The sequence below is a fragment of the Crocodylus siamensis genome, chromosome 1 (assembly GCF_052110815.1).
Source record: "Crocodylus siamensis isolate JL-2025a chromosome 1, ASM5211081v1, whole genome shotgun sequence".
In the NCBI taxonomy this organism is placed as follows: domain Eukaryota; kingdom Metazoa; phylum Chordata; order Crocodylia; family Crocodylidae; genus Crocodylus; species Crocodylus siamensis.
The window spans coordinates 209,052,868-209,079,152 of NC_143395.1; the positions used below are offsets into that span (position 1 = coordinate 209,052,868).

The 26,285-nt window shown below is 48.1% G+C and overlaps 1 protein-coding gene across 1 annotated transcript in view; it reads right to left on the reverse strand.

Annotated features, from left to right (window-relative positions):
• The window catches only part of PTK7 (protein tyrosine kinase 7 (inactive)), a 201,312-nt gene extending 175,906 nt beyond the window's left edge, over positions 1–25,406 (reverse strand). Inside the window, exon 1 of the mRNA XM_090053969.1 lies at positions 25,249–25,406. Within this exon, the coding sequence (XP_089910095.1) occupies positions 25,249–25,297 (49 nt within the window). The 5' untranslated portion in view covers positions 25,298–25,406. The remainder of the gene's footprint in view (positions 1–25,248) is intronic.
• Positions 25,407–26,285: the final 879 nt, after the last annotated feature.

A 26,285-nucleotide genomic window follows, 5' to 3' on the forward strand; every position in this document is an offset into this window, starting at 1 on the left:
AGATGCGTTATTTACCAGAGGATTAACTAGGAATAATGGGTACAAACTAGTGGAAAGTAGATTCAAGTTAGACATTAAGAAGAATTTTTCTACACTAAGGGTAGCCAGAATATGAAATGGGCTGCCAAGAGGGGTGGTACTAACTTGGAGGTCTTCAAGAGGAGGCTAGTCAGTCACCTGGCTGGGGTCATTTGACCTCGGTCCTCCTTCCTGCCAGGGGCAGGGGGTCGGACATGATGATTCTTTGTGGCCCCTTCCAACTCTACAATCTATGAATCCCATGGATAAGCCGTGTGGGGTATGGGACAGTTGCATATAATACATGTAGCAAAACCTCGTCAAATAGATTTTGTACTTAAAAACAAATACATATTGGGAAATCATAAACATTCATTTATCTCACATTTTATTTGTGAAATCTAACAGTCACTGTAAGTATTATGCATTCTCTTCTGTGATATCTCAGATTGACAGTCTGGCTCTTTAGCAGAAACTGTGAAAACTTGAGTAAAATGGCAACTGTGGCAGAGATTAATGGCAAATAACTTTACAAATTCTGCAAATGTCCCTCTCGTGATATAACAGAGAGAAAAGCAAGATGTTTTGTATTGTTTTAGAGTACAAGTTTGATGAAACAAGGGTATATAATGTTCTTGGAATTATTTTGGAGATAGAAACAAGACCCTTAGATAACCTTGAAGGATATAGTCAGCAACACTGCAGACAACATGACGATGGCAAAGAATACACAAAGCTTTCTCCTTGCTATTTCCAGGCTATTAACAACTTAGAGGAATGGAATGCACTGCCTCAACACTTAACGTACTGCAAATACAATGCTCCTGATCTAAAATTTCTAGCACAGCTTTAGTGACACTCCACTTCTTATGACATCCTATGAATTCTCTTGCTATGCATAAGACAGCCCTCAAGATCAGGGCAGTATTGAGTGAATTTGAAGGATGGAATGCTAGTCCTTGTCTGCACATAGACCTTACCTACCTATCAGCATAGCTACACAAACAGTCCTTTTGAGCCATTATCTCTTCTGAAGGAGCAAAAACCCTGCTTGGAATCAAGGCAAACTCTGGTTCAACTGGTACATTCTAGCTTCAGTAATGGCGATGGACTTGAAATGGGTATCGTATGGTAAAACTCCATGACCCATATTCCCTCTTTTAAAACTCTATGAAAGTAAGGAAATGAGAAAAAAATACATGTTATGGTACTACTATGCTAAATATGCAAATAAGTCATAATAAATAAAGAACTGAACTGAACTCCAACTAGCTTCAAGTATCAAGGACAACAAAAAGTCCTTTTTCAGATATGTGGGGAGCCAGAGGAAAAGCAAGGGCAACATTGGACCCCTGCTAAACCAGATGGGATAACTGACAATTGACGCCCAGGAAAAAGCCAACCTATTAAATAGGTACTTTGCGTCAGTCTTTCATCAGTCCCATGGGACGCCCATGCCTGCTATGGGACAGGGAGATCGGGGTGAGGGGGATCCCCTACCCTCCATAAATGCTGACCTCGTGAAGGAACACCTTGAGAAGCTGGATACCTTCCAACTCAGCTGGCCCTGACAATCTGCACCCCAGGGTACTCAAGGAGCTGGTGAGTGTCATAGCCCAGCCCCTGGCACAGATCTTTGAAAACTCCTGGCGCTCTGGTGTAGTGCCCGAAGACTGGAAGAAGGTCAATGTAGTGCCGATCTTCAAGAAAGGGAGGAGAGTGGATCCGGCTAACTACAGGCCCATTAGCCTGACTTCTATCCTGGGGAAGATCTTAGAAAAGTTTATTAAGGAGGCCATCCTTGATGGACTGGCCCAGGCTAACATCGTAAGGGATAGCCAGCACGGGTTTGTTGCGGGTAGGTCTTGTTTGACCAATCTCATTTCCTTCTACGACCAGGTGACCTATCACCTGGACGAGGGAGAAGAGATTGATGTCATATATCTTGACTACAAAAAAGCTTTTGATCTGGTATCCCATGATCACCTCTTGGCCAAACTGCCCAGTTGTGGCCTTGGCTCCACCACGATCCGCTGGCTGGGAAATTGGCTCCGTGGTCGGACCCAGAGGGTTGTAATTGATGGCAGTCACTCATCGTGGTGCCCTGTGACCAGTGGGGTCCCTCAAGGCTCTGTCCTTGGACCCATACTGTTTAACATCTTCATTAATGATGTGGACACTGGAGTCAGGAGTAGACTGGCCAAGTTCGCCAATGACACCAAACTTTGGGGCAAAGCATCCATGCAGCGCTACGTTGGATAGCACTACAGAAGAAAGAGACTTGGAGATCATCATTGACCACAAATTGAACATGAGCCTGCAATGCGATGCTGCGGCTAGTAAAGCGACCAAAACGCTGGCTTGCATCCATAGATGCTTCTCGAGCAAATCCCGGGACGTCATTCTCCCCTTGTACTCGGCCTTGGTGAGGCCGCAGCTGGAGTACTGCGTCCAGTTTTGGGCTTCACAATTCAAAAAGGACGTGGAGAAGCTTGAGAGAGTCCAGAGGAGAGCCACGTGCATGATCAGAGGTCAGGAAAACAGATCTTACGATGATAGGCTGAGAGCCATGGGACTCTTTAGCCTGGAAAAGCGTAGGCTCAGGGGTGATCTGATGGCCACCTATAAGTTTATCAGGGGTGACCACCAGAATCTGGGGGAACGTTTGTTCACCAGAGCGCCCTAAGGGATGACTAGGTCGAACGGTCATAAACTCCTGCAAGACCGTTTCAGGCTGGACATAAGGAAGAATTTCTTTACTGTCCGAGCCCCCAAGGTCTGGAACAGTCTGCCAGCGGAGGTGGTTCAAGCACCTACATTGAACACCTTCAAGAGTAAATTGGATGCTTATCTTGCTGGGATCCTATGACCCCAGCTGACTTCCTGCCCTTTGGGCAGGGGGCTGGACTCGATGATCTCCCGAGGTCCCTTCCAGCCCTGATGTCTATGAAATTTATGAAATCTATGAAACTGGGCTCCAACAATAACACTATTCAGCCCGAAGACAAAATTGCATTTTTATTACTACATTTCTTGTTAAATGCATGACTTTACACCTGCCTATTTTATGACTTACACTGTCCCCCAAAAAATACAGCATGACCAGTATGTTAATGCTCTTACCTCAACTATGTAATTTTCTGTACTTCATTGAAACTGGACAACTGTAACATTGCATTAATACAGTTTTGGTAGCACTATAAACATGTCTCACATTTCTATAATAAATCAAGTTGTCCAGTTCTATGAAGACTGGATTTTTGGGACCTCATCTTTGAAGTGCCTTTATTCATAGACCATGCAGGTCTCTGCAGGGCACAAAGCTGGAGGAGAGCACAAAAATGTTGTTAATGAATGCTCCTGGCACCCTGACTGCCACATTCCATTCATAGTTCTTAAGTCCATCTCTTAATCCTAATAAGTTCTTAAAAGCATGACCTGTAAAGTGCCAGCTTTAGACAGAGCTCAGCTGATAGCAAGTCTTCGGTATGTAAATGCTCTTTTTTGTTCTGGCAAATGCTTTAATGTCACCTTTTTATTACACATAGTGCCCACAAGTGTTGGAGGAGTATAGCTGATCAAATAAGATAAGAGTGCCAACTCCACAGGCCTTCCAATATTATACAGGCCAACAAATAAAACAGTGCACAAAGTGTGCAATTGTCACTTAAGAACCAGCCTCATAGTCAAGTTTCATCCTACACAGACCTGCAGATGTTTCTCCTGGAGAAGGCTGCTTTTACAATTTACCAGCTAGTTTACTTCAAAAAACTTCTGGTATTCTACCCACAGTGCCCACATGCTGCCCTGTAATTTAACTAATGATACCAGCTGAGTCTCATGTATTTACACTGCACTCTTGTATTACTTATTCTATTGTACATGCATCTGCTTGTTCTTGTTTTCATATTTTAAGAAAGAGTACAATACCCACACATTTCAGATATTTAATGCATTCAGCTAAGTACTGTATTATTTACTTACCAGAAGAAGCTAAAAAGTAGCTCCTACAGCAGCATTAAAAGCCAGAAACAGAAGGTGGTCTCTGTCAATTTGCCATAAAGCACTTTAAAGCATTGGAGGTTAGAGTGCAATGAATGCAGCCCTGACATTTACAAAGAATCCTATTGTTCCCTGTACTCAACAAAATACTTAACAGATATTCTTTATTGACCAACTTGCAGTGGGAGGCGGAGGTGGGAAGGGGCGAGGGGGACAAGCAAAGCAGAGGAACAGTACCCAACTTGGGGACAAATCTCATCCATCACAGATAGCAGCCAGTACCTAATGTTTCAGGTGAAGATAATAAACCCCCATCCCTTCTCCACCTGGCCAAAGAGGAAATTTCTTATTAGCTCAGTCAGTCACTAGGCCAGTTATAGCCTGAGGCAGAATGGTTCGTATTTAAATAACAGACAGATAGATGACAGACATGCACAGGCACCCTATTAATATGTAATTTCTAATATATATATGTATATATTACTTAAGACAATGAATATCATCATTCAGTGTAACAGCAATTTTTTTTCTGAATTTTGTAAACTCTGTGCCTCAGTATCTCACGACAGCGAGCTGCACAGGCTAACTGTACGAAACAGCATTCTTTTACCAGTGCTAAATTTATCATCCTTCAATTTAATCGAGTGGCCATTTACACTTTGCTATAATAAAAGAATAAACAAGTATGACTGACCGAGGTCCACTAAACGGTTTATTAATTGCAACTCCATCAATCACATCTCTCTACACTAGGGTTCTAAGCTTTACAGCTCTGCACACGGAAGTTTTTCTGTTCTCCAAGCATTTTTGCCATCTGTCTCTGAACGTCTTCTTTAGCCTCTGAAATGGGGCAACCAGATCCACACAGAATATTCTCAACAAGAGTATCATATAATTTATATAATGTTATGTTTCTTGTATGATCTTCTAACCCATTTCTGAGGCATGTTAACATTTTCTTTGCTTTTTCAACTGCCTTTGCATGTTACTAACACTTTTTTAAACTAATGAGAAACAATTACCAGATCTGTTCCCTGAGTGGAGGGGCACACCAGGGTTTTTCAAGTATTTTCCTATTTCACTGATTGTTATTGCACCCATCTCTGACTGCTACAGAAAATCTCAGGGTGGATAAAAAACAACTTTTTTTTTAATTAAAAAAATTGTATTTTTTATTTTTTTTATTTAAAAATATAAACCTATATAAAGGAAGTTTAAATTTGGGATAGATTTAGGAAAGGTCTCATCGTGGAACAGAGATTATTTCTAATATTCATGTAACCTTTTTAGAAAAGCTTTACACATAAGTCACAACAGGCCATGGACTATATTAGGGGCCCCAATTTTATGGGGTTCCTAGAGACTCCTCTATAGATTAGTAAAGATTAAAGAAAACCACTCTGCCCAACAGGACTTGGGGCTCAGCCTACAATAGGAATAGGCAACCCCCAGCGCCTATTAGAGCCATGAGGAGACATTTTCCTCAGCAGGCCAGGAAGTGTGCTGAGGAAACTGTTAAAAAAATAAATTTAGGTTGCTGCTCCAGGCTCTCCAGAGCAGCCACTGCTCCCAGCGCCGCAACCCAGCGAGGGTCAAAAGAACACAGGCAGGGACTCAGTCTGCTCTGCTGATGTAGGTCTGTGGCAGTGCTGAGCCCTTCATAAATCTTCACAAACTCAGCCACAGGCACCAGGGCAGCAGAATGAAGGCCACCACCTCCCTTCCTGTGTTCTCTTCACCCCGCCCCCAGTGCCTCCCCCAGCCTGAAGCCAGCAGACTCTCCAAGTGCAAGCTGCCTCAGGTATAGGGGAAGAAATGGCACTGAAACAGCACACAGAGCTGACATTGATCTTGGCAAGATATCATGGGCAACTCACATGGTGGGTACAGGGGGTGGTATGTGCTTTCCTTCCCTCCCTCCTGTTTCAGCTGCCAGCGGAAGGGTTTCGGATTGAGAGAGTGGTTGGGGGTAAAAAGGTAAGAAAGTTTTATTGACTTAACAAACACACAACTACGTGTAATATAACACGACAACAATGACAGACAATAACAATTTGCGTTGACAACTTATTGGCAGTCCCTTCTGATGCCTGATATATGACAAGTTTTTCTTCTATAAAGCTCAGTGAAGTCAGGCGTCCCCGATTTGCACTGTCCAAAGGAACCTGGGATTCAGTTCTCAAGCTCTTCAAGATCTACGGGCCCACCGAATCCAAGTCAGCAGCTAATTTCAAAATTAGTAGCTTCTCTTACAATGCTGCATCTCCCTTCTGATAATTTCCAGATGTGCTAGCTAATTTATAACTTCTGAGCTATGCTGTGGACTCACAGCCACTGATGATAAACTTAACTTTTGACTGACTAAAGCAGTACAAGCCTTTGCATTTTTTTTGATGTTTAATTTCAACTGTGCCACTACATACAAGGCCTTACTACTTTTAAGGCTTCACTAATCTTACAAGGCCTCACAAATTTTTTACTTTAATTAAGCTCTTACCAGCAACATACAGCTCACAATATATGAATAAATGACAAGAAACACTTGGTCTAATCTTCACAGAGTGCTCAGCAAGCGACTTCACCATACAGACACAATTTTCAGTTGTTACTCTTTACCTCTTGTTTGCTGAAGCACTGTGATAGCTAGAGTTGAGATGCTAAAGCTATATGCGCTACATCAGGGAATGGGGAGGGATCTTTAAATTTAACTTCATAGCATGAATAAATTTATGACAACAACGGTTAAAACACTATTTAGTTGTTGCCATTAGGGCAATACAGACCACTATGATGCTTAAGATGGTTAGCCACATAGTTGAGGTGATACCCAGTGACACACGAACAGCGTAAATTACCTTGTACTATTTACATGGCTTGGGCACATTGACAGCTAAACTCATAATCTGCCCACCCTCCTGAGCAAGGAGGGCCAGCTGAGTTTTTTGTCAAGCTTTTGCCTCAAGGCTTTGCAGCTTATTTTTTATTTCATTTTAGTCTTCTAACAGTGGCATGTTTATATTTGATACCCATGAGGTGGATAGTGTAAAGTTGAGAGTTTCATAGTTTCTAGGGTCGGAAGGGACCTGAGCAGATCATCGAGTCCGACCCCCTGCCATGGCAGGAAAGAGTATTGGGGTCAAACAACCCCAGCAAGGTGTACATCTAGCCTCCCCTTAAAGACCTCCCAGGGTAGAAGCCAGCACCACTTTTCTCTTGGAAGTTGGTTCCAGATCCTAGCCACCCAGACAGTGAAGTAGCGCCACCTGATACCTAGCCTAAATCTACCCTCTGCCAGCTTGTGACTGTTATTCCTGGTCACTCCTGGCACTGCTCGGGGGAACAGGGACTCGCCCAATGCCTGCTGGTCCCCCCTGAGTAGTTTGTAACAGGCCACTAGATCCCCCCCTCAGCCTTCTCTTGTGGAGGCTGAACAGGTTCAGGTCCCGTAGCCTGTCCTCGTAGGGCCTGCTCTGCTGACCCCTGATCAATGGAGTGGCCCTCCTCTGGACCCTCTCCATGTAGTCCACATCGCTCTTGAAGTGCAGCGCCCAGAACTGGACGCAGTACTCCAGCTGCGGCCTAACCAGTGCCACATAGAGGGGGAGGATCACCTCCTTGGACTTGCTTGAGATGCATCTGTGGATGCATAACAAGGTGAGGTTGGCCTTCCTGACTGCATCCCCACACTGCCGGCCTATGTTCATCTTGGCATCAGTGATGACTCCAGGATCCTTTTCTGCCTCTCTGCTGACAAGAAGGGAGTTCCCCAGCCTATAGGTATGGTACTGGTTCTTCCTCCCTTGCACTTGTCAGTGTTGAATCCCATCCACCCACCCTTGTAACCTGTCTAGGTCTGATTGCAACCTATTCCTTCCTTCTAGCGTGCCCACATCCCCCCACATCTTAGTGTCATCAGCAAATTTGAACAGGGTGCTTTTTACTCCCTTGTCCAAGTCACTGATGATGATGTTGAACTATGTGGGCCTGAGGACCGAGCCCTGCGGAACCCCACTGCCCACATTCCTCCAGGTCGAAAATGACCCATCCGCCACCACTCTCTGGGTGTGGCCCTCCAGCAGTTGGCAACCTATTTGACTGTGTAGGTGTCAACACCACAGTCCTCCAGTTTCTTGATGAGAACGGGGTGAGAAACAGTGTCAAAGGCCTTCCAAAAGCCCAGAAAGACTATGTCCACTGCTACCCTTGCATCTAAGGATTTGGTGACCTGGTCATAGAAGGCCACCAGGTTGGTCTGACAGGACCTGCTGCTAATGAACCCGTGTTGTTTGCCCCTAAGCATGATCTCCCCTGCTGGCCCCTCGTGGACATGTGCCAGAATAATTCTCTCAAAAAGCTTGCCCAGGACTGAAGTAACACTATCTGGCCTATAGTTTCCCGGGTCCTCCTTCCTCCCTTTTTTGAAGACGCAAACCACATTGGTCCTCTTCCAGTACTCTGGCACCACAGCAGAGCACCACGAGTGCTTGTAAAGCTGTGCCAGGGGTCCTGCAATGACCTCAGCCAATTCCCTCAGTACTGAAATATTTCTTTGTTTTTGTGACCAAGCTGTATTCATGGAACAGAAAAATGGTCGGCCATTCCCACTTAAGTGACCCTTCAGCTATGCAGGCTCCTGCTGAACAGTTTGGAAAGGTAGACTGTTGTTCCGGTTTGAACAATACCCAAGGAGTGAACAATGAAGCATTTAGGAGGGTTGAGATTTTAACCTGTGAGCACCACCAAGTTGTGGAGTTATACACGGGAAGTGTCAGGGCCTCCCCGGGGGAACACCTAGAGACAATAGTGAACACCTTGTTCTCTTACAGATTATGTTTATTCTTTCGTCCTTGGGAGCTTATAACTATGCTTCACTTCCCAGAGAGTGAAATAGTTTTTACTGTTGCTCATTGGGATGATGTTGGTGAAACAGCACTACCTTGGCAGAATCATAGCACTTATTTGCTTTAGTGATCTTACTAGTATAAAAGGATGAGGATAAGAGGTGGAGACTTGTGGATATAGCCTTTTTCTAGTTGTATTAAAGTGGATACTATTCTACCACCCCTCTGCATAGGTATGATTTACAAACTACGTAATAACTTTTTTTGAACCGGTAGCGCACCCTCCTACCTGGTGTGCTTCACACTATCACTGGAGAGTGTTGTCAGCTATAGGAGTGGGAAGGGGTAGATTTTCTTATAAATGCAGTGGCTTGAGAGGCTGAACAGATACAGAATGCACTACTGGGGGCAGAGACTCAGGGGCATTGAGCTCAATGGGGTTTCTCTCAGGAAATATGTAACAACAAACCTATAAACAAGCAGAGCTACAACAATTACTTTCTTTCCCAGTTAGCCATTCTAGCCTTCAGGTAGGGAATGTACTTAACTGATGCCACAGGTGCACAGACAGTTACCACCTTACTAGTCAACTATTTTGCTTTTTTCTACTTAGAAACCAGGATTTTACTTGTTTCTGGGTGGCGGGTTTCTTCTAGTATGATACTGCTGCTGTACTACGTGAAGGTCATCTGAGCACGTTTCCAGAGGATGCTTTTCAGGGTCAGGCTACTCTTTTGGATCTTTAGGGGCAAGTTTATTAATATTTGGGTAATAAGGATACACACTCCACCTAGGAAACACAATAAGGCATTAGTAAGAAGAATATAGTTATAACAGTCCACTACTTTATGGTGCTAGCTGATTTAGACAGGTGATAGAACAGGACTTGACTTCAGTAGCAGGCTTAATCAGGAATAGCTATGGCCACATACGTGGAGAGGTTTAATCTGTAGGAACATGACAACAAGGAGCTTGACTCCTGTTAGATGAATCCGACTTAAATACTCACCATGTATTATGCATACCTTTTGCTAATGTGTCTTTTCTTATTTATCTATTTATTTATTCCTGAGGATGCTTTACTACTACCCAATCTCCTGCCTGGAGCTTTCCCAGATCACCACTCCCAAGTCATTCTACTGCTGGCTCGCGGGGACCACCTAATCTAAACACCTGTTGCATAGGGCTACCTCTTGGATGAGGTTGGTTATTGGCTTAATTGATAGCTCAATCTAGGTGCAAATCTCAGTTCTTAAGAGCTGGGCCAGCGGCCAACCGCAAATTGCATTTGAGGATGCCATTGGCTCGCTCTACTAATTTGTTAGACTGCAGATGGTATGGGATGTGATATGTTTATAACTTGCCATGTTTCGCGGTCTAGTCATACACAAGACGATTGCAGAAGTGAGGGATATTATTGGTCTGTAGTTCTATGGTGGTGGATACACAGCTAGCAGAGTTTCCAGTGCTGAACAAGTGTCTTGGGCAGTAGCTCTCACCGAGGTGCGGGTGAACGTTATTCCTGTGATAACTTCTACAACTACAAACACATACTGTCACTTTCGGGAAGTTTGAGGGAGGGAGCCTATGAAATCGCATTGCCATAGTTGCCACGCTACCTTCCCCCCATGTAATGACAACAGGACAGCCGGGAAAGGTTTTAGTCGCATCTTGACTTCTCGGCAGGTGATGCAAGCGTTAACTATTTTTTATGCCTCTTTCTTAATTACATGAACGCCCTAAGATACGGCCAAGCAAGGGGGTTTATTATGCTCGGGGTGCCCATATTGTCGATGTACCCATTTTGTGGCTTGTTCTCCAGGTGTGCAGTGGGAGAAGGAATAGAGCAATGATAGACTATCTGCTTTATTTTCTTCTTTAACATACAAGGTTTCAGCACTCTCTTCCTTGGTCAGCTGATTAACTCACCTATTTTACTTTCTTCCGGGCTTTTTCTCACTTTATTCTCATGTGCTGCACTCACATGTCAGATATGTAGAGGGAGCTCATCTTGGGCTAACTTTCACAAGGTCTTCTATTGCTCATGGCTCTAAATGTCCTGTCCTCGTCTTTTAAAGTTTTCTTTGTTCCATAGGGGTAGCTATTTAGTGCATCTCTCTACTACTATCCACGAGTCACTATAAATGTAAATGGAGTTTATAGGACATGGACTATTCAATAATTCTTATTCTGCCACAGTGAGCACTGTGCTGAGCTCGGCATACTGTGCGCTTTTTCTGAAGCCTTGTACTACTACTTGCTTGCTGTCTCAAATCTTTAAGGCGACTCCCCTCCAGGCACAACTTCGAGCAGACCCATCTGTAAACCAGACTTCAGCCTTGGCTGAGGCCTTCATCTCAGGCAAGAAAGGAGGTGCTTTCTTGATGGGTGAAGGTTTACTGCAGTTTGTTTTGTCGGGATAAACATTAATTGTACTTTTTGTGACCCTTTCAACTAATGCAGGCCGTCCCTTTGCAGTTACTCGTTGGACCTGGCTCAAGATGTAATAAGTCTACTTTTGGACCGTGGTGTCTTGGGCTCTTCCCCCAGGTGGCAGCTGGCGGTCTGACAGAGCCATTCTGAGACTAGGTATTAGAGTAGTGATAACTATAGGTAATCCTGCGTTTAGCGCTTCTGTGGCTTCCAGTGCCGCTGCTGCTGCACACAACATTTGTTCTAAGACATTATACCTTGCTTCTGTGCCTCTCTAGCCTTGGCTCTAGAATCCAAGAGGTTTTCTTTCTGCCGCTGAGGACTCCTGCCACAGCTTTAGTGTGGTCCTCCTTCCAAGACACTTATATGGAGTCAAAGCTCTCCTTCTGGACGTTGTGCTGCTAGGGAGGCATGGACAGTTACTGCTTATGCTCAGGAACCCATTCTCATTTAGTCCTCTTCTTACATAGGTTATACAAGGGATGAGCTAATACACTAAACTTAGGAACATGCATACGCCAAAAATTGAGTGCTCCTAATTGGGCTTGCAGTTCTTTTATATCAGTGGGGGTTGGGGTCTCTACTATATTCCGCAGCCCTTTAGTTGGTATTGCGGGCCCCACATTTTTCTATTTTATTCCTAGAAATTCACACTGGGGCCCTACTTCTTGGACTTTCTGTTCAGACAGCGTGAATTCAAGGGTACACACTTTTTTTTTTTTTTTTTTAAATGATTCAAAGGTCTTGGCGGCAGCCTCTGTCTTGACTGCCTACCATGACATCATCTATATACTGCCACATGCATATGTCAGGGTAGTTTTCTTGGACCTTAAGAACTACAGTAGCTAGAACCCCATGAGCTAGGGTGGGGCTGTGTAGCCACCCCTGGGGCAACACAGTGTAGGTATACTCCTGCCCTATTTACGTGACAACAAATACTGGCCAGTGACTCTCGTGAATGGGAATAGCAAGAAACAGGTCTTTCCTATCCACACAGGCCCATAACACTGGATGCTTTCTGTCAAGGCTGGTAGTGATGGGACGGCAGCCGGCAATTGAATTGGCATTCAAAGCTCGAAAGTCAATATTTAGCTGCCACCCATTTGGTTTACACGCTGGCCACACTGGATTTTTACATAGAGAGTGGGTTCAGACAATAGTTCCATCTTCCAATTGCTGGCTTATAATACACTGGATAGGTAGCATGGCCTCAGGCTTAGTTCAATACTGGGGCCGGTGTACTCCTTTTATGGGAGGCAGGATTAATGGGGTTATGCTACATCGAGTTACAAATGTTATAGCCGTTTCTCTGGTTCTTGGTGAAACACTGTGCACTTAAACTGCCAATTCTCTTGCTCAAGGGCAAATTGCTGTCCTCTTAGTACATTAAGTCTTAGTAAGCTTGGTCCCCCTTTAAGTATTACTGCTGCCACCGTTACTTTAGACCCATTAGGTAGCACAAAGTTCTCTTGGACCAGATGTTCTGGTCATCTAGTGCCTCCGAATCCAATTACTTGATAAGTAGTACTTTTCTCCCCCTTCTAATCCATGGAATCTAAAATGCAAATCTGGGCACCCACATCTAATAGCAGACCGACTGACTTTTCATTTTTATTTAATTGAATCTTTACAAGTACCTGAATTAAAGGGACAATATTAACTTTAGATACTGGTCTCCGGCCCGCTACTGCCCCCAAGATGGCCCCTTTCCTTGGGGGTCGGGCCAGCCGGACTTTCTAGGCCACATTATCAGGGGAAGTAAAAGGCTGGCGGCCCCGCATGTGCCTAGGAAAATGTTGACAGTTCCACCCTCAGGGGACAGAATCCCTTTGGTGACTGCCAACGGCGCAGAAGGCTCCACTTTTGGGCTTGCCCCTTCGCTAATGTTTAGCCCACAGCCCTCACAGGACATTGGCGGGCAGTCCATTGATTTGCACCTTATTGAAAATCAGCAGCTAACAAGTCTTTCCACATTCTTGCTAGCAGAGTCTTGGGCCAGCGTTCCCTGGCTTTCCTCAACAATTCGGGGGGGGGGGAGGCGCGGTCAGCAGGTTTGTCTTTCACTGAGGCCACTGCCATGGCCTTGGTGGTTTTCATCAGCTTGGCAAGCCCTGGCTTCTGCAAAATGGGTAGAAGCTGCACTAATCACCAAATCGCATTTCTTACCAGGTGATCCACTGCCTCTGGCTTTAAGGCCAACAGGGCTGAGGTGCACTCTGTTGATGCTCGTCAGCAAAACCTCCTCCACAACAGTGCTGTCATGACTTCTGTATCTGGCGTGTAAGTCTAAACTACTGTACAAATTATTTCAGTTAGTGCTGATACAAGCAGCGGACAGCCTCCTCTAAATTGGCCCACGCACAAGGGGCAGGGTTAAGCTCTTCTTCCATATTACCAATACTGGCAGCAGTTGCCTGTAGTGCAGCAGAAAACAAAGTAACATTTTCATCACCTCCTGCAAACTGATTTAACTGGAGCTCGGGGTGCAGGATGAGTTGGGCCGCGTCAGTACGGCTCTCCGATGTTGCGGAGGCCCCTTTACTATACATTCGAAGTAGCCCGTCTATCACTGGCTCTCCTGGCTTGGACTTATGCTGCTCCTGTATATCTCAAATCTCCACACAAGTAAAGGAGCACAGCTCTGTTTGGGGACTTCCCCCCTTGTGGCCCTGAGCAAGTTACTGCTACCGGAAATGCTTGGCTGAGTTCTTTCCTCCGGGCAGGAATATACAGGGGCAGTTCAGCACCAGGTTTGTCATTAATCTCTTCCCCCACATCTGTCCCCACCCCGCAATCTTCCCAGAGCTCAGCTTCTGGTTTCTCTCCATACAGGCACTGTCACAACTTGTCAAAGGAGGGGTCTACAGCCTGCGCCAACAGCGCCCTCTTCTGCAGGGAAGCGGCCACGAGCATGATCATAATCTTTTCCTCCCTCTGTTCTAATGTCTCCAAGCAACTCTGGGCAGTTTGCACAGCCTCACACACTACGCTGTTGGAATCCCTCACATCTTCTAACTCTTTACTCAACCGGGTGACCTCTTCCCAGAGCTGGGTATTCTCTTCAGCCCCTAAACGCAGGCATGTGGCCAGCAGCCATGGCAGGCACCCCTTCTTGGATTCACCCCTGGCAGCAGCGGCAAACCTAGCCCAGAGATCAGGTACAGTTCCCTGGTCACTCCAGGCAGGTCTCAACCGATCTTTATCCCACCCAGGATTCTCTGTCACTTCCTTAAACAAAGCCACCAAAGGGGCTCACCCAACTCCCTCCACTCCGACCTCTCTCTCTGGACCAGAGCCTCTCAATCCTGTTCGTGACACCAATTTATGGCCCAGCTGCCAGCGGGAGGGTTTGGGATTGAGAGAGTGGTTGGGGGTAAAAAGGTAAGAAAGGTTTATTGACTTAACAAACACACAACTACGTGTAATATAACAAGACAACAATGAGAGACAATAACAATTTGTGTCGGCAACTTAACAGCAGTCCCTCTGATGCCTCATGTATGACAAGTTCCCCTTCTATAAAGCTCAGCAAAAACAGGCATCCCCAATCAGTGCTGTCCGAGGGGTACTGAGAAGGAACCTGGTATTCAGTCCTTGGGCTCCACAGGTCCACCGAATCCAGGTCAGCAGCTAATTTCTAAATTAATAGCTTCTCATACAATGCTGCATCCCCCTTCTGATAATTTCTGGATACGCTAGCTAATTTATAACATCTAAGCTACGCTGTGGACTCACAGCTACTCACGATGAACTTTCCTTATGATTGACCAATAGCAGTACAAGCCTTTGCATTTTTCTGATAAGGTTAATTTTAAATGTGCCACTACATACAAGGCCTTACTACTTTTAAGGCCTCACTTTTTAAGGCAGTCAAGGGGAAAGAGACTTAACAGTGGGGATCTACTACAGACCACCCAACCAAGGGGAAGAGCTAGACCAGGAATTCTTAAGTCAGCTCACAGAGGTACATAGGTCAAAGGACGTGATCATCAAGGGTGACCTGAACTTCCCAGACATCTGTTGGGAAGAGCAGTCAGCCAGGTCTGATCGCTCACGTAGGCTCCTAGCCCAAATGCAGGACCTCCATCTAACCCAGGAGGTGCACAGACCCACCAGGGGAGACACCTTATTGGACCTGGTGCTGGCCACCAGCAACGACCTGGTGAGGGAGCTGTGGGTGCTCAACCACCTGGGCAACAGCGATCATTGCCTGCTGCAATTCACCATCCAGCACAAGGTGGCAAAAGCCTACAGCAAGGCAGCAGTCCTAGATTTCAGGAGGGCGGACTTCAGTGTGCTAAGGAGAATAGTCGGTGAAGCACTGAGGTCTCGGAGAGGAAGGGAGCCAGGTGTCCAAGAAGAGTGGTCGCTCCTTAAGGAGATGATCCTCCAAGCCCAAAGGGAAGTAATCCCAACATGAATCAAAGGGGGCAGGAGGGCCCAAAAGCCCCCATGGCTCACCAAAAGCATCCAGGAATGTCTCCTAGCTAAAAGGGAGGCGTACACCCAATGAAAGGGAGGGGCCATCATCAGGGAGGATTATACTACAGTTGCTTGGGGATGCAGGGGAGGCAGTCATGAAGGCCAAGGCAGAGATGGAACTGGAACTGGCTTCCCAGATCAAGGACAACAAGAAGTCCTTTTTTTAAGTACATAGGAGGCAAAAAGAAGGTACCAGGTAATGTGGGGCCCCTACAAGACACGCTAGGAAATTCGGTCATAACACCAGACGACAAAACTAACCTATTTAACAATTTCTTTGCCTTCATTTTCCAGAGGAACAGCCACCCACCCTCTGGGCTCTCCTTAGACCCCAGGGGAGGTGCACCTTAGGCCAACGGTTAGTGAGGAACTAGTTAGGGAACTTCTGGAGGGACTGGATGTATTCAAAATCAGCTAATCTGGATGATCTCCACCCTAGAGTACTGAGGGAATTAGCTGTGGTCATTGCGGTACCCCTGGCACAGCTTTACGAGCACTCATGGTGGTCTGGTGCGGTGCCAGAGGACTGGAAGAGGGCCAATGTGGTTACCATCTTCAAAAAAGGGGAGGAAGGAGGACCCGGGAAACTATAAGCTAGTTAGTCTTACCTCAGTCCTGGGTAAGATTTTTGAGAGAATTAGTCTGGCACATGTCCACAAGGGGCCAGCAGGGGAGATTATGCTTAGGGACAACAAACACAGGTTCATTAGAGGCAGGTTCCGTCAGACCAACCTGGTGGCTTCTACGACCAGGTCACCAAATCCTTAGATGCAGGTGCAGCAGTGGACATAGTCTTCCTCGACTTTCGGAAGGCCTTCAACACTGTCTCTCACCCCACTCTCATTAAGAAACTGGGGGCTGTGGTGTTGACACCTACACAGTCAAAAGGATCACCAACTGGCTGGAGGGCTGCACCCAGAGAGTGGTGGTGGATGGGTCTTATTCAACCTGGAGGGATGTGGGCAGTGGGATCCCCCAGGGCTCGGTCCTCAGGCCCGTACTGTTCAACAGCTTCATCAAAGACTTGGACGAGGGGATAAATAGCACCCTGTTCAAATCTGCTGATGGCACTAAGATGTGGGGGAATGTGGGCATGCTAGAAGGAAGGAATAGGTTGCAATCAGACCTAGACAGTTACAGGGTGGGCAGATGAGAAGAGGATGGGATTCAACACCGACAAGTGCAAGGTGATGCACCTGGGGAGGAAGAACCATACCTACAGGCCAGGGAACTCCCTTCTCGTCAGTAGAGAGGCAGAAAAGGATCTTGGAGTCATCATTGATGCCAAGATGAACATAGGCCGGCAGTGTGGGGATGCAGTCAGGAAGGCCAACCTCACCTTGTCATGCATCCACAGATGCATCTCAGGCAGGTCCAAGGAGGTGATCCTCCCCCTCTATGCGGCACTGGTTAGGCCGTAGCTGGAGTACTGCATTCAGTTCTGGATGCCGCACTTCAAGAGGGATGTGGACAACATGGAGAGGGTCCAGAAGAGGGCCACTTGCATGATCGGGGGCAGCAGGGCAGGCCCTACGAGGACAGGCTACAGGACCTGAACCTGTTCAGCCTCCACAAGAGAAGACTGAGGGGGGAATCTAGTGGCCTGTTACAAACTAGTCAGAGGAGACCAGCAGCCACTGGGGGTGTCCCTGTTCCTCCAAGCACTACCAGGAGTGACCAGGAATAACGGTCACAAGCTGGCAGAGGGTAGACTTAGGCTAGATATCAGGTGGCACTACTTCACGGTCAGGGCAGCTAGGGTCTGGAACCAACTTCCAAGAGAAAAGTGGTGCTGGCTCCTACCTTGGGAGGTCTTTAAGAGGAGGCTGGATGTACACCTTGCTGGGGTTGTTTGACCCCAGTACTCTTTCCTGCCATGGCAGGGGGGTCAGACTTGATGATCTGCTCAGGACCCTTCCGACCCTACTAACTATGAAACTAATCTTACAAAGCCTCACTACATACAAGGCCTCACTAATCTTTGACTTTAATTAAGCTCTTAGCGGCAACATGCAGCTCGCAATACATGAATAAACGACAAGAAACACCTGGTCTAATCTTCACAGAGCACTCAGCAAGCACCTTCACCATACAGACATAATTCTCAGCTGTTACACTTCTCCCTTTCCCCCACCCCGATTTCCACCAAGGCTGCTGGCACAGGCTGAAACAGTTTCTGCCACACTGCTGGCCAGGTCTGGAGCTGGGGCTTGCGCCAGGGCTGCGGCAAGTGGCCACAGTCCAGTCACCGCACTGCACAATCAGCTTCCCCAGCACTGCCTCAATCCCTGCCTGCATTGTTGGGAAACCAACAACAGAAGTAGTGGCAGCTGCCTCATGGGCCCACTGTCCACAACACTCACCTCCACTGCTGATGACTTGGGGGGGAAGAGCCAGGTCTCATCGTTTCTTTCTCTCTCCCCCCCATTTTGTCTCCTTAAATTCTTTTGTTTCTCTTTTTTCTTTCTTTCCATTTCTTTTTCTCACCCTTTTGTTTCTATCTTCTCTCTCTTTTTCTCACCTTTCTTTTTTCCCCTCTTCTCATGTCCTCCTCTCTCTCCTTTTTTCCTTTCCCTCTTTCTATTTCTATTTTTTTTTCCTTTTTTCTTTCTTCCTTCCCCTCCCATCACAATATGCTTAGCAAAAAAAGAATACACAACAACAAAGGTAGTATATGAAGTTTTATTGTCTCCAAGTTTAGAATGATTTTTTAAAAACTTTTTAAAAATTATTTACTGTAAGAAAAGCAACATTCATGACTTACCATATGACTATACAGTGCATCCTGCCATGTCATCCCCCACCGCCACCACCACCCTGGTTTTGTTTTTCTGGTATGCTGGCACTCTAACACCTTACAAGGTAGAAATTGCAGGTTTTTTGGCACTCCAGCCAAAAAACACTGCCTATCCCAGCCTTGCAGATCCCATTAAGCATCTTTGGGATGCTTAGCTTCAGTTCTGCAACTGTTGCTTTTTGTCTCCAGAGATAACATCGTTGTTAACAACCATATATGGAGATGAGAGATAACAGATCTGTTTACCTACCTGTCAGCCTTATTGTCTCTCTGCAAGTTCGTGTACACAGAATCAAGCCCTTAACTCACTCTAAATATGCAAAGTTTCAAGAAGTTAAATGAATAGAGGATTGTTGGGGTGGAGTAGATCTGGGCAAGAAATCATCATCTAGAAATAAATGCAAGGAGGGAGGGGCAGTAAAAACAAAAGAGAAACTTTTGAGCACAGTATTTCAGAAGTCTTGAGGCATAAGTTTCTGAGTATGGCCTCTCCATTAATTTGAGATCTAGTGAGGGAATGATTTAACAGAAGAGAAAACTTATCATGGCAGCAAGCCTGCCAGGACATAAGAGAGACCCTGTTTGGGAATATTTTAATGAAGGTTATATATCCAGAGAGAATCCCAGCAGGGTGCAGGGCCCGGGGCAAAGAAGCCTGTGCAGGGCCCCCCCCCCCCACACGAGGCCATGACATCTCTGCCTGGCTCTGCAGGGTCCCCCCAAAGTGCGGGGCCCAGGGCAGTTGCCCCAGTTCACACACACACACACACTCCCAGGAGGCCCTGGCTATATCAAACAACAAGAATGCACTTTTTGTAGAAAACAATAATTAAATAGAGGCTTCCAGACCAGTGATTTAAATCAAATCCACCCTGGAAAAAGCTAACTGCAATTTTGGGAGAATCTGTCATGATAACTGCAGTTAATTCAGAATCTTATACACATAAATAGTTTTTTTTTTTCCTTTAAATGTGCATTACTCTGACTATATCAGGCCTGAATTTCATTTGACATTGTGTTGCTTGTTTTCATTTGACATCATCTTGCTTGGTTAGCTTCTCCTGAAGTTCATCAGGATTCTCTAGTCTTGACAAAGCATCTGTCTACATTACAAAGTTTCCTCCAGCCACAGCAGCTGCTACAGGAAAGACACCCAGAGCAATTCATTATGAATAAGGCTTCTGCCAATTCTTCACAGCTCCACTGTAGCACAAGATAGTACTCTCCCTTCCAATGGACCTTCTGATTCTTGCAGCAAATGAGGGAGGGGTCCTACAGATAAGAATTTCTTTCACTATAGAATTCTGATTGGTTCCCTGAGCACTGTCTGCCCAGTATACTACTGAACAGGGGTCCTGTGGAAGCATATTATGTGACCATGTAATTAAAATTTGTATTATAATGTATATACAGCAGACAACAAAAATAAAACTTGCACAGGGAACCTTAACTCTAGCATTCCCTTACTCTGAGTAGACAGAGTAAGTCTGAAGTCTGGCAGAAGGCAGGGCAGTGTGTCACTTCAAAGACTACTATGTTCAAAAAGGCCAAAGCTTTTGTAGACAACAGCCTACTTCATCAGATGCTATGCTACATCTGATAAAGTAGGTTGTCACCTACACAAGCTTGGGCCTTTCTGAACACACTAGTCTTTAAGGTGATACCTTGCCCTGCCTCCTACACAACTTTAAGGCTGCAATATTGACCACCCAATGTTCTTTTAATCGAGCTTTTTATTTAGTAACTAGCAAAGTGCCAGTGACGAATGATGGGGGGGAGGCGCTGGGATGGCGTGCCACCACCTAAAGCCCCATGCTGCCACTGTTTGGCCTCTTGCAGGGAATGGGGTGGGGCAGCCGAGGCCAGCACTGCTGGTCCCAGCTCCCTCACCCCCTGTCCAGTCCTTGGCATGGCTTCAGAATCATGGCAGCACTCCCCCGTGCTTGGAGCACTCTGGCTGATGGAAACCTCCAATTTAATCAGGGCGCAAATAAAGCATGACAGCTAGACAGACAGACTTAGGCTTTTATAATATTAGAATTATTACACAATGATCCTACTGTGGGCCTATGAAGTACTCCATTAGTAACCTTTTGCCGTGCTGAAAATTAACCATTTATTCTTTGGTTTCTGTTAGTTTCCAATAAGAATGCTGCATCTTACTCCCCATCAAATTCGTTTTATTTACAGCCCTTGAAATTAACTTTGCAAAAGCCTTTCTTGAAAATCCAAATCCAAATTTTTATCACTGGTGCTTCATGCCAGCCTTAGGAAAATGTTTTCATTACCTCCTTAACAAGTCATGCTTTAGCAGGGGTAGGCAAAAAATACGGCCTGTGAAGCCATTCTATCCAGCCTGTGGGGTCCCTAAAAAGTTTAGAAAATTAATATTTCTTTGTCTTTGGTTCCTGTCAAAAATAACAGGAACCAAGAGTAGCAGGACCCAGGGGAAGCCTGATGGGATCCCGCAAAAGCAGGGCCTGCACAGCCATCTTCACCTACACAGAAGCTCCAGCAGGGCCTTCTGACCTGGGACCATGCAGCTGCACCACACCGGAAACCCATGTAAGGGGAGGGTGGGGGGGAAGGGCAGGGGAGGACTGGGCAGCAAAGAAGCCTAGGGAAGAACGGCCCCTCACCCACCCTATGGTCAGCTCTCCCTGCTGCAGCTGTTCACAGCCCGCACAGAGCTGTTCTGAGCAGGCATAGGCAGCCCCAGGTGGGCTGTGAGTGGCTGCAGTACAGCACACCAGCCACAGGATGGGTGAGGGGCTGCTTTTCCCCCGCATCCTCAGCACCAGCTTGTAACCTGGCCCCGCTGCCAGCCTGGGCCTCACGCTGGTTCCAGGCTCGCCCATCAGGGCTGCACCACGGCAGCTGCAGCCCCCCACTTGTCACACCAGCCAGCGTTTGGTGCTGCTGCCTGCCCAGAGTTTGCGCGCAGGGCAGCCCAGAGGCAGCGGTGGCAGACACTGCCCAGCGTGGCAAGCAGGGGGCCGCAGCTGCAGCTGCCCCAGCACAGCCCCGATGGGCAAGCCCAGAGCCAGCGCAGGGTCCAGGCTGGCAGCGGGGCCAGGTTACAAGCTGGTGCTGAGGATGGGGGGGAAAAGCAGCCTCTCACCCATCCTGTGGCTGGCGCGCTGTACTGCAGCCACTCACAGCCCACCTGGGGCTGCCTGTGCCTGCTCAAAACAAAATGAGGGCAGGGAGTACATGGCAGGATGCCCTGCTGGTGCTTCTTGCCCCCCCACCCCTGATGCCCCATGCCCCCCACCCCAGGATTGGTAGCTGTCAGCAGCTACCTAGAACCTGGGCCAGCTGCAAACATCTGTTGCCTCTCTGCCCCGGGCCCTGCCTGCGCCTGCTCCGGACAGCCCCATGCGGGCTGCGAGAGGCTGCAGCAGGGAGCACCGGCCACGGGGTAGGGGAGGGGCTGCTATTCCCCATGCTCAGTACCAGCTTGCTCCTTGCCATGGAGCAGGGTGTTAAGGCCGCATGCTACCCCTCACCTGTACCGTGGGGCTGGGGGGGCACTAGGAGTAAGCGGGTGCACAAGGCCCACACTGGTGTCCCAGGCAGCGTCAGCAGAGCCCAAAGCAGGGTGGCAGGAGTACAGGAGTACTGCTGGCAGGGACCCTAAGGAGCAGAGCCAGCTCCCCCCTCCCTCTGCTGGTGCAGCCCAGCCAGGCTCCACACACTCCTGCCAGCCTGTGCCCCACTTTGGGCCCCACCAGTGTTGACCCTGAGACATTGGTCCCAAGACATCAGAACATGGGTCCCAAGATGGTGACCAGGTGGCAGGGCACTTGTCAAGGGCTACTTATGCAGCCCTCAACAGCTTGCCAAAACTGGGTAAGCGTCCCTCTGCCTGAAATAATTGCCTGCCCATGTTATAGTAAAGGTTTTTAACAGCTTAACTCTCATGTTAGAACACTGTAGATAGTAAAAAGATAAGCTGCATGAGTCAGTCATTCAGGTAACCTAAACACTGAAAAGCATAAAAAAAATTCTGTTAACTCAACCAGGAATCCTGTAGACTTTCTAATGCTAGGAATTCCCAGACTCACGTTTAGATTTTTCACAGACACTTTTCCTTGCTTTCTGGTTAAAACTACAAAATTCACATGCAAAAAACTTCACCAACGTGGGATCAATACCTGCCCTGCATCTCTCACACACCCTTTTAAAAGATTATTTTAATTCCCTAAACAGGAAAGTTGTGAAAAAAGCCTTGGACTGTCACAAGAGGGTCTCTTACTTTTCATACAGAATATAAGTGAACAGGAAAGCTTAGAAGAAAGTGAACAGAAGTACAATGACACTCCCATACTGCACAGCTATGCCATGCTACCATCACCTTTGTGGGGAAGGCAGAAGGAACTGGGACTATAATAGCATCTCCCGTATTCTTTCTGTACCAACAAGTCCACTGCTATAATCTCACTCACTTAACTGCATTCTGCGCAGCATCACTGAACAAGGGAGTATTTGCTGTTGGTTCATAAAGGCATAGATTAGGTATTGTCACTTCTTGAGGGGCCTGTTGGTATAGCAGCAAAACTACCATTTAATGAGTTTATGGACGATAAATACTGAGTAGCTGCATACATTTCAAAACTTCTGATCCTAAACAGACATACAAACTAAACCCAACTCCATCTATTCTTATGTTAGGCCCTGCTCATTTTAGAGCAAAGCTCAGAACTGCAAGATACAGAACTCTTCAACTAGCAGTCAATAAGGGGTTAACATACAACTGCCAGGGTTTCATCTGGCTACCCCTGCCCATATTGGTCCACAGCTGAGGTGTCAAGATTCACCCTCCCTCTCTGGCTTCTGCTACAGCCCCCACACAGGATGTGGGGCACTGCAGTGCCCACAGCCTGGGGGAGCTGGCAACATGGAATACCAGTGTGATGTGCTACCACAAGGAAGCCTGCAGGGAGCTGAAGGTACAGCAGGGTACTGCACCAAGTACACATACAGCTTGTCTCAGATAAAAGGCATTTCAATATGGTGGATACAGTTAATACTGAATTAAAGTGAAAATTAAGTTTAACCCATTAGTATCACAAACAAACAATAAAATCCTGGTTTCATCTTAACACTTCACCTATACAGGCTAATGCCTCACCTGAGGAAAAAATGCCAGTTTACACTAGGGATATAAATGATTAAACAGAAATTATATTTAAATGGTAAGCAGTAAATGATATACTGACCTCTGGCAGGAACAGCCCTACCCCCTATTGTCTTCACGATGTTCCTGGCACTGCACGAGCCCCAGGCGGGGTGCTGTGGACAGGAGTCAGGAGACAGCAGGAGTGGTCAAGCCACTAGGGGGCAATGCCCAGCTGAGGAGTCACAGCTTCCCCTCAACATCCCACCCCTCAAGGGACCAGGGCTGTGAACCTCTCCTGAGCCCAGATCCCACCACCATGAGGAGGGTGAAAGAAGGGAAGTGCTGGGCCTCCTACGGGGATCAGGCAGGGCCTTCTTGCCGCAGCAGCAAGACTCTTGGGTGCCTCTGCAGCATAGACCTGGAAGGCCCTCTGCACTGCCAGGCCAGGCCCTCCCCAGCTCACCCTAGGGGTAGGGGAAGTCCAGGCCCAGAAGGGGACTTGCAGCAAGCCCCTCAGAGACTGGAGGGGAGAAGGATGCAGCCCCCGCCCCCACCCATGGGGAAAAAAAGGCCCTGGTAGAAAAAAAAGCTTGAGAACCACTGAACTAAATGACTTCCTGAGGTCCCTTCCAATCTTCATTTTCTATGCTTCTCTGATTAGAGGGTAAACAGCTGCAGAAGCCTATTGCTCGTGAAAAACTCTCCAAAAATGAGTTGGGGTGCCAAATAAGTCAGTCAAATTCAAGCTTACTATGGTACCATGGGAAAGAAAGTTAATCTAATTCTTGGACGTATAAACTGGGGAATAAGTGAGACACATTCACTCTGACTGACACCAGTGCTGGGACACCACACCAAGTTGTACCATCCACCCTCCAACAAGGGCACCCTGGGTACAGGCTGCAGACTCACTATACTTGGCAGTTAAGACAAAGCCTTAGCTAGGATGATATAATTGGATGGTCCTGCTTTGAGCAGGGGCTGGACTAGGTGACTTCTGAGGTCCCATCCAATGCTCACTTTCTGTAATTTCTATACAGATGCTCAAAAAGTGGCAGAACTCAGAGCAGAACTAGAAAAAGATGCGTACCCGCAACCATGCACCTTAAACAACGGACAGACGCTAGTTAAACAGACTGGGCTCCCGGTCAAAGAAGAGGGCACAGAGTGACCCGAGGCATCCTAAGCACCTATCCTGGTATTCAGCTACTTCCCCCCTCCCACTTTAAACCAAGGCAGCAGCAGTCATGAACCTCCCGCGCAGGCTGGAGCCCGGAGGAAGATGCTCCACCTCGCTCCGAGCCGGAGTGCCCCGCACGGCGCCCAGCCGCCCCTCCGCGGTCCCGCCGCCTCAGACACCCCACGGCCCGCGGCCCCGGGAGGGGGGCCCGGCCCAGGGGCTGGCGCCGCGGCAAAGGCTGAAATTGGGCAGGGCCCCGCGCGGCCGCAGCGCTGGGCTGGAGGCTCCGCCCGGGCGCGGCAGGGGCGGCAGCCGCGGCGCCCAGCGCCTGAGGGCCTCGCTCCGGCGCGGGACGCCGCCCGCCCGCACTCACCCAGCAACAGCAGCAGGCGCAGAACCCGGCACCCCCGCGCCGCCGCCATGGCCGCTCCGCCGCGCTCACTCCATCCCGCCGCCGGGGGGAGGGGCTTCCGGCCGCGGGGAGGAGGGGGCGCACCGGAAACCCTCCCTGCAGCCCCTGACCCGAGGGGGGCGGGGCTTCCCGCGCGGTGCCCCGCCCCCTCCGCACGGCCCCGCCCACGCACGTGCCTGGCGCCCGGCCCAAGTGGGGTCAGCCTGCGCCCCTGGTGGGGGCGGGCGGGAGGAGCGTGGTACTCGTGCAGCTGCCGCACCTCGGGTTTCCAAAAAGAGGGCACGGAGGTATAAGTGTGGGGGCAGCGACAGGCCACTGCCCTGTTCCCGCCCCTGCAAGCAGGGCACCGGCCGGGCCGAGGCGCCTCCCAGCCCGTTCCCGCACTGAAGGGGCAGGCGCCTCCTCCGGCTCCCCCGCCCTGCTGCAGCCCGGGTGCCTGGACTGCTTCCCCCAGCGCTGGCAGGCACCCAGCGCCTCACAACCCCCGGACAGCAGTCCGCAAGCCCTGGCCCTCCAGCCCCCAGCCTCCAGAGACTTACCTGCAAGCAGCTGCGGGAGCTGCTCCCTCCGCCGTACCGGCCACTTGGGTTTGAGGAGTAACAGTGATGCCCCCTGCCGAAAATCGCCCTCCTCCAGCCCCAAGCAGCTCCTTGCTAGGGCCAGCTGGAAAGTGCTGGGAAAAACTTCAATGCTGAGCGGAGCAAAACCCTGGATATTTGTTGATAGGTTAAAAACTGCCCAGACGGAGATTGAGCGGATCCAAAAAGAGGACACATGGGGGAAAACATGGACCTATGATGACCCTACCCCCAGTGGGAGGGAGAGGGGCTGTGGTGCCATCCATGTTCTACCTAAGCTTGAAACCACCTGGCCAGAAGGGGCTGTGGCATTTCTATTCGGGAGCCAACTCGTCTCCTGGCTCACTCATCTCCGTGGTTCCTGCTGATCTGTCTCCACCCCGCTGGTGTTAACCACCCTCTTACTGTCCCTTCCTGGTC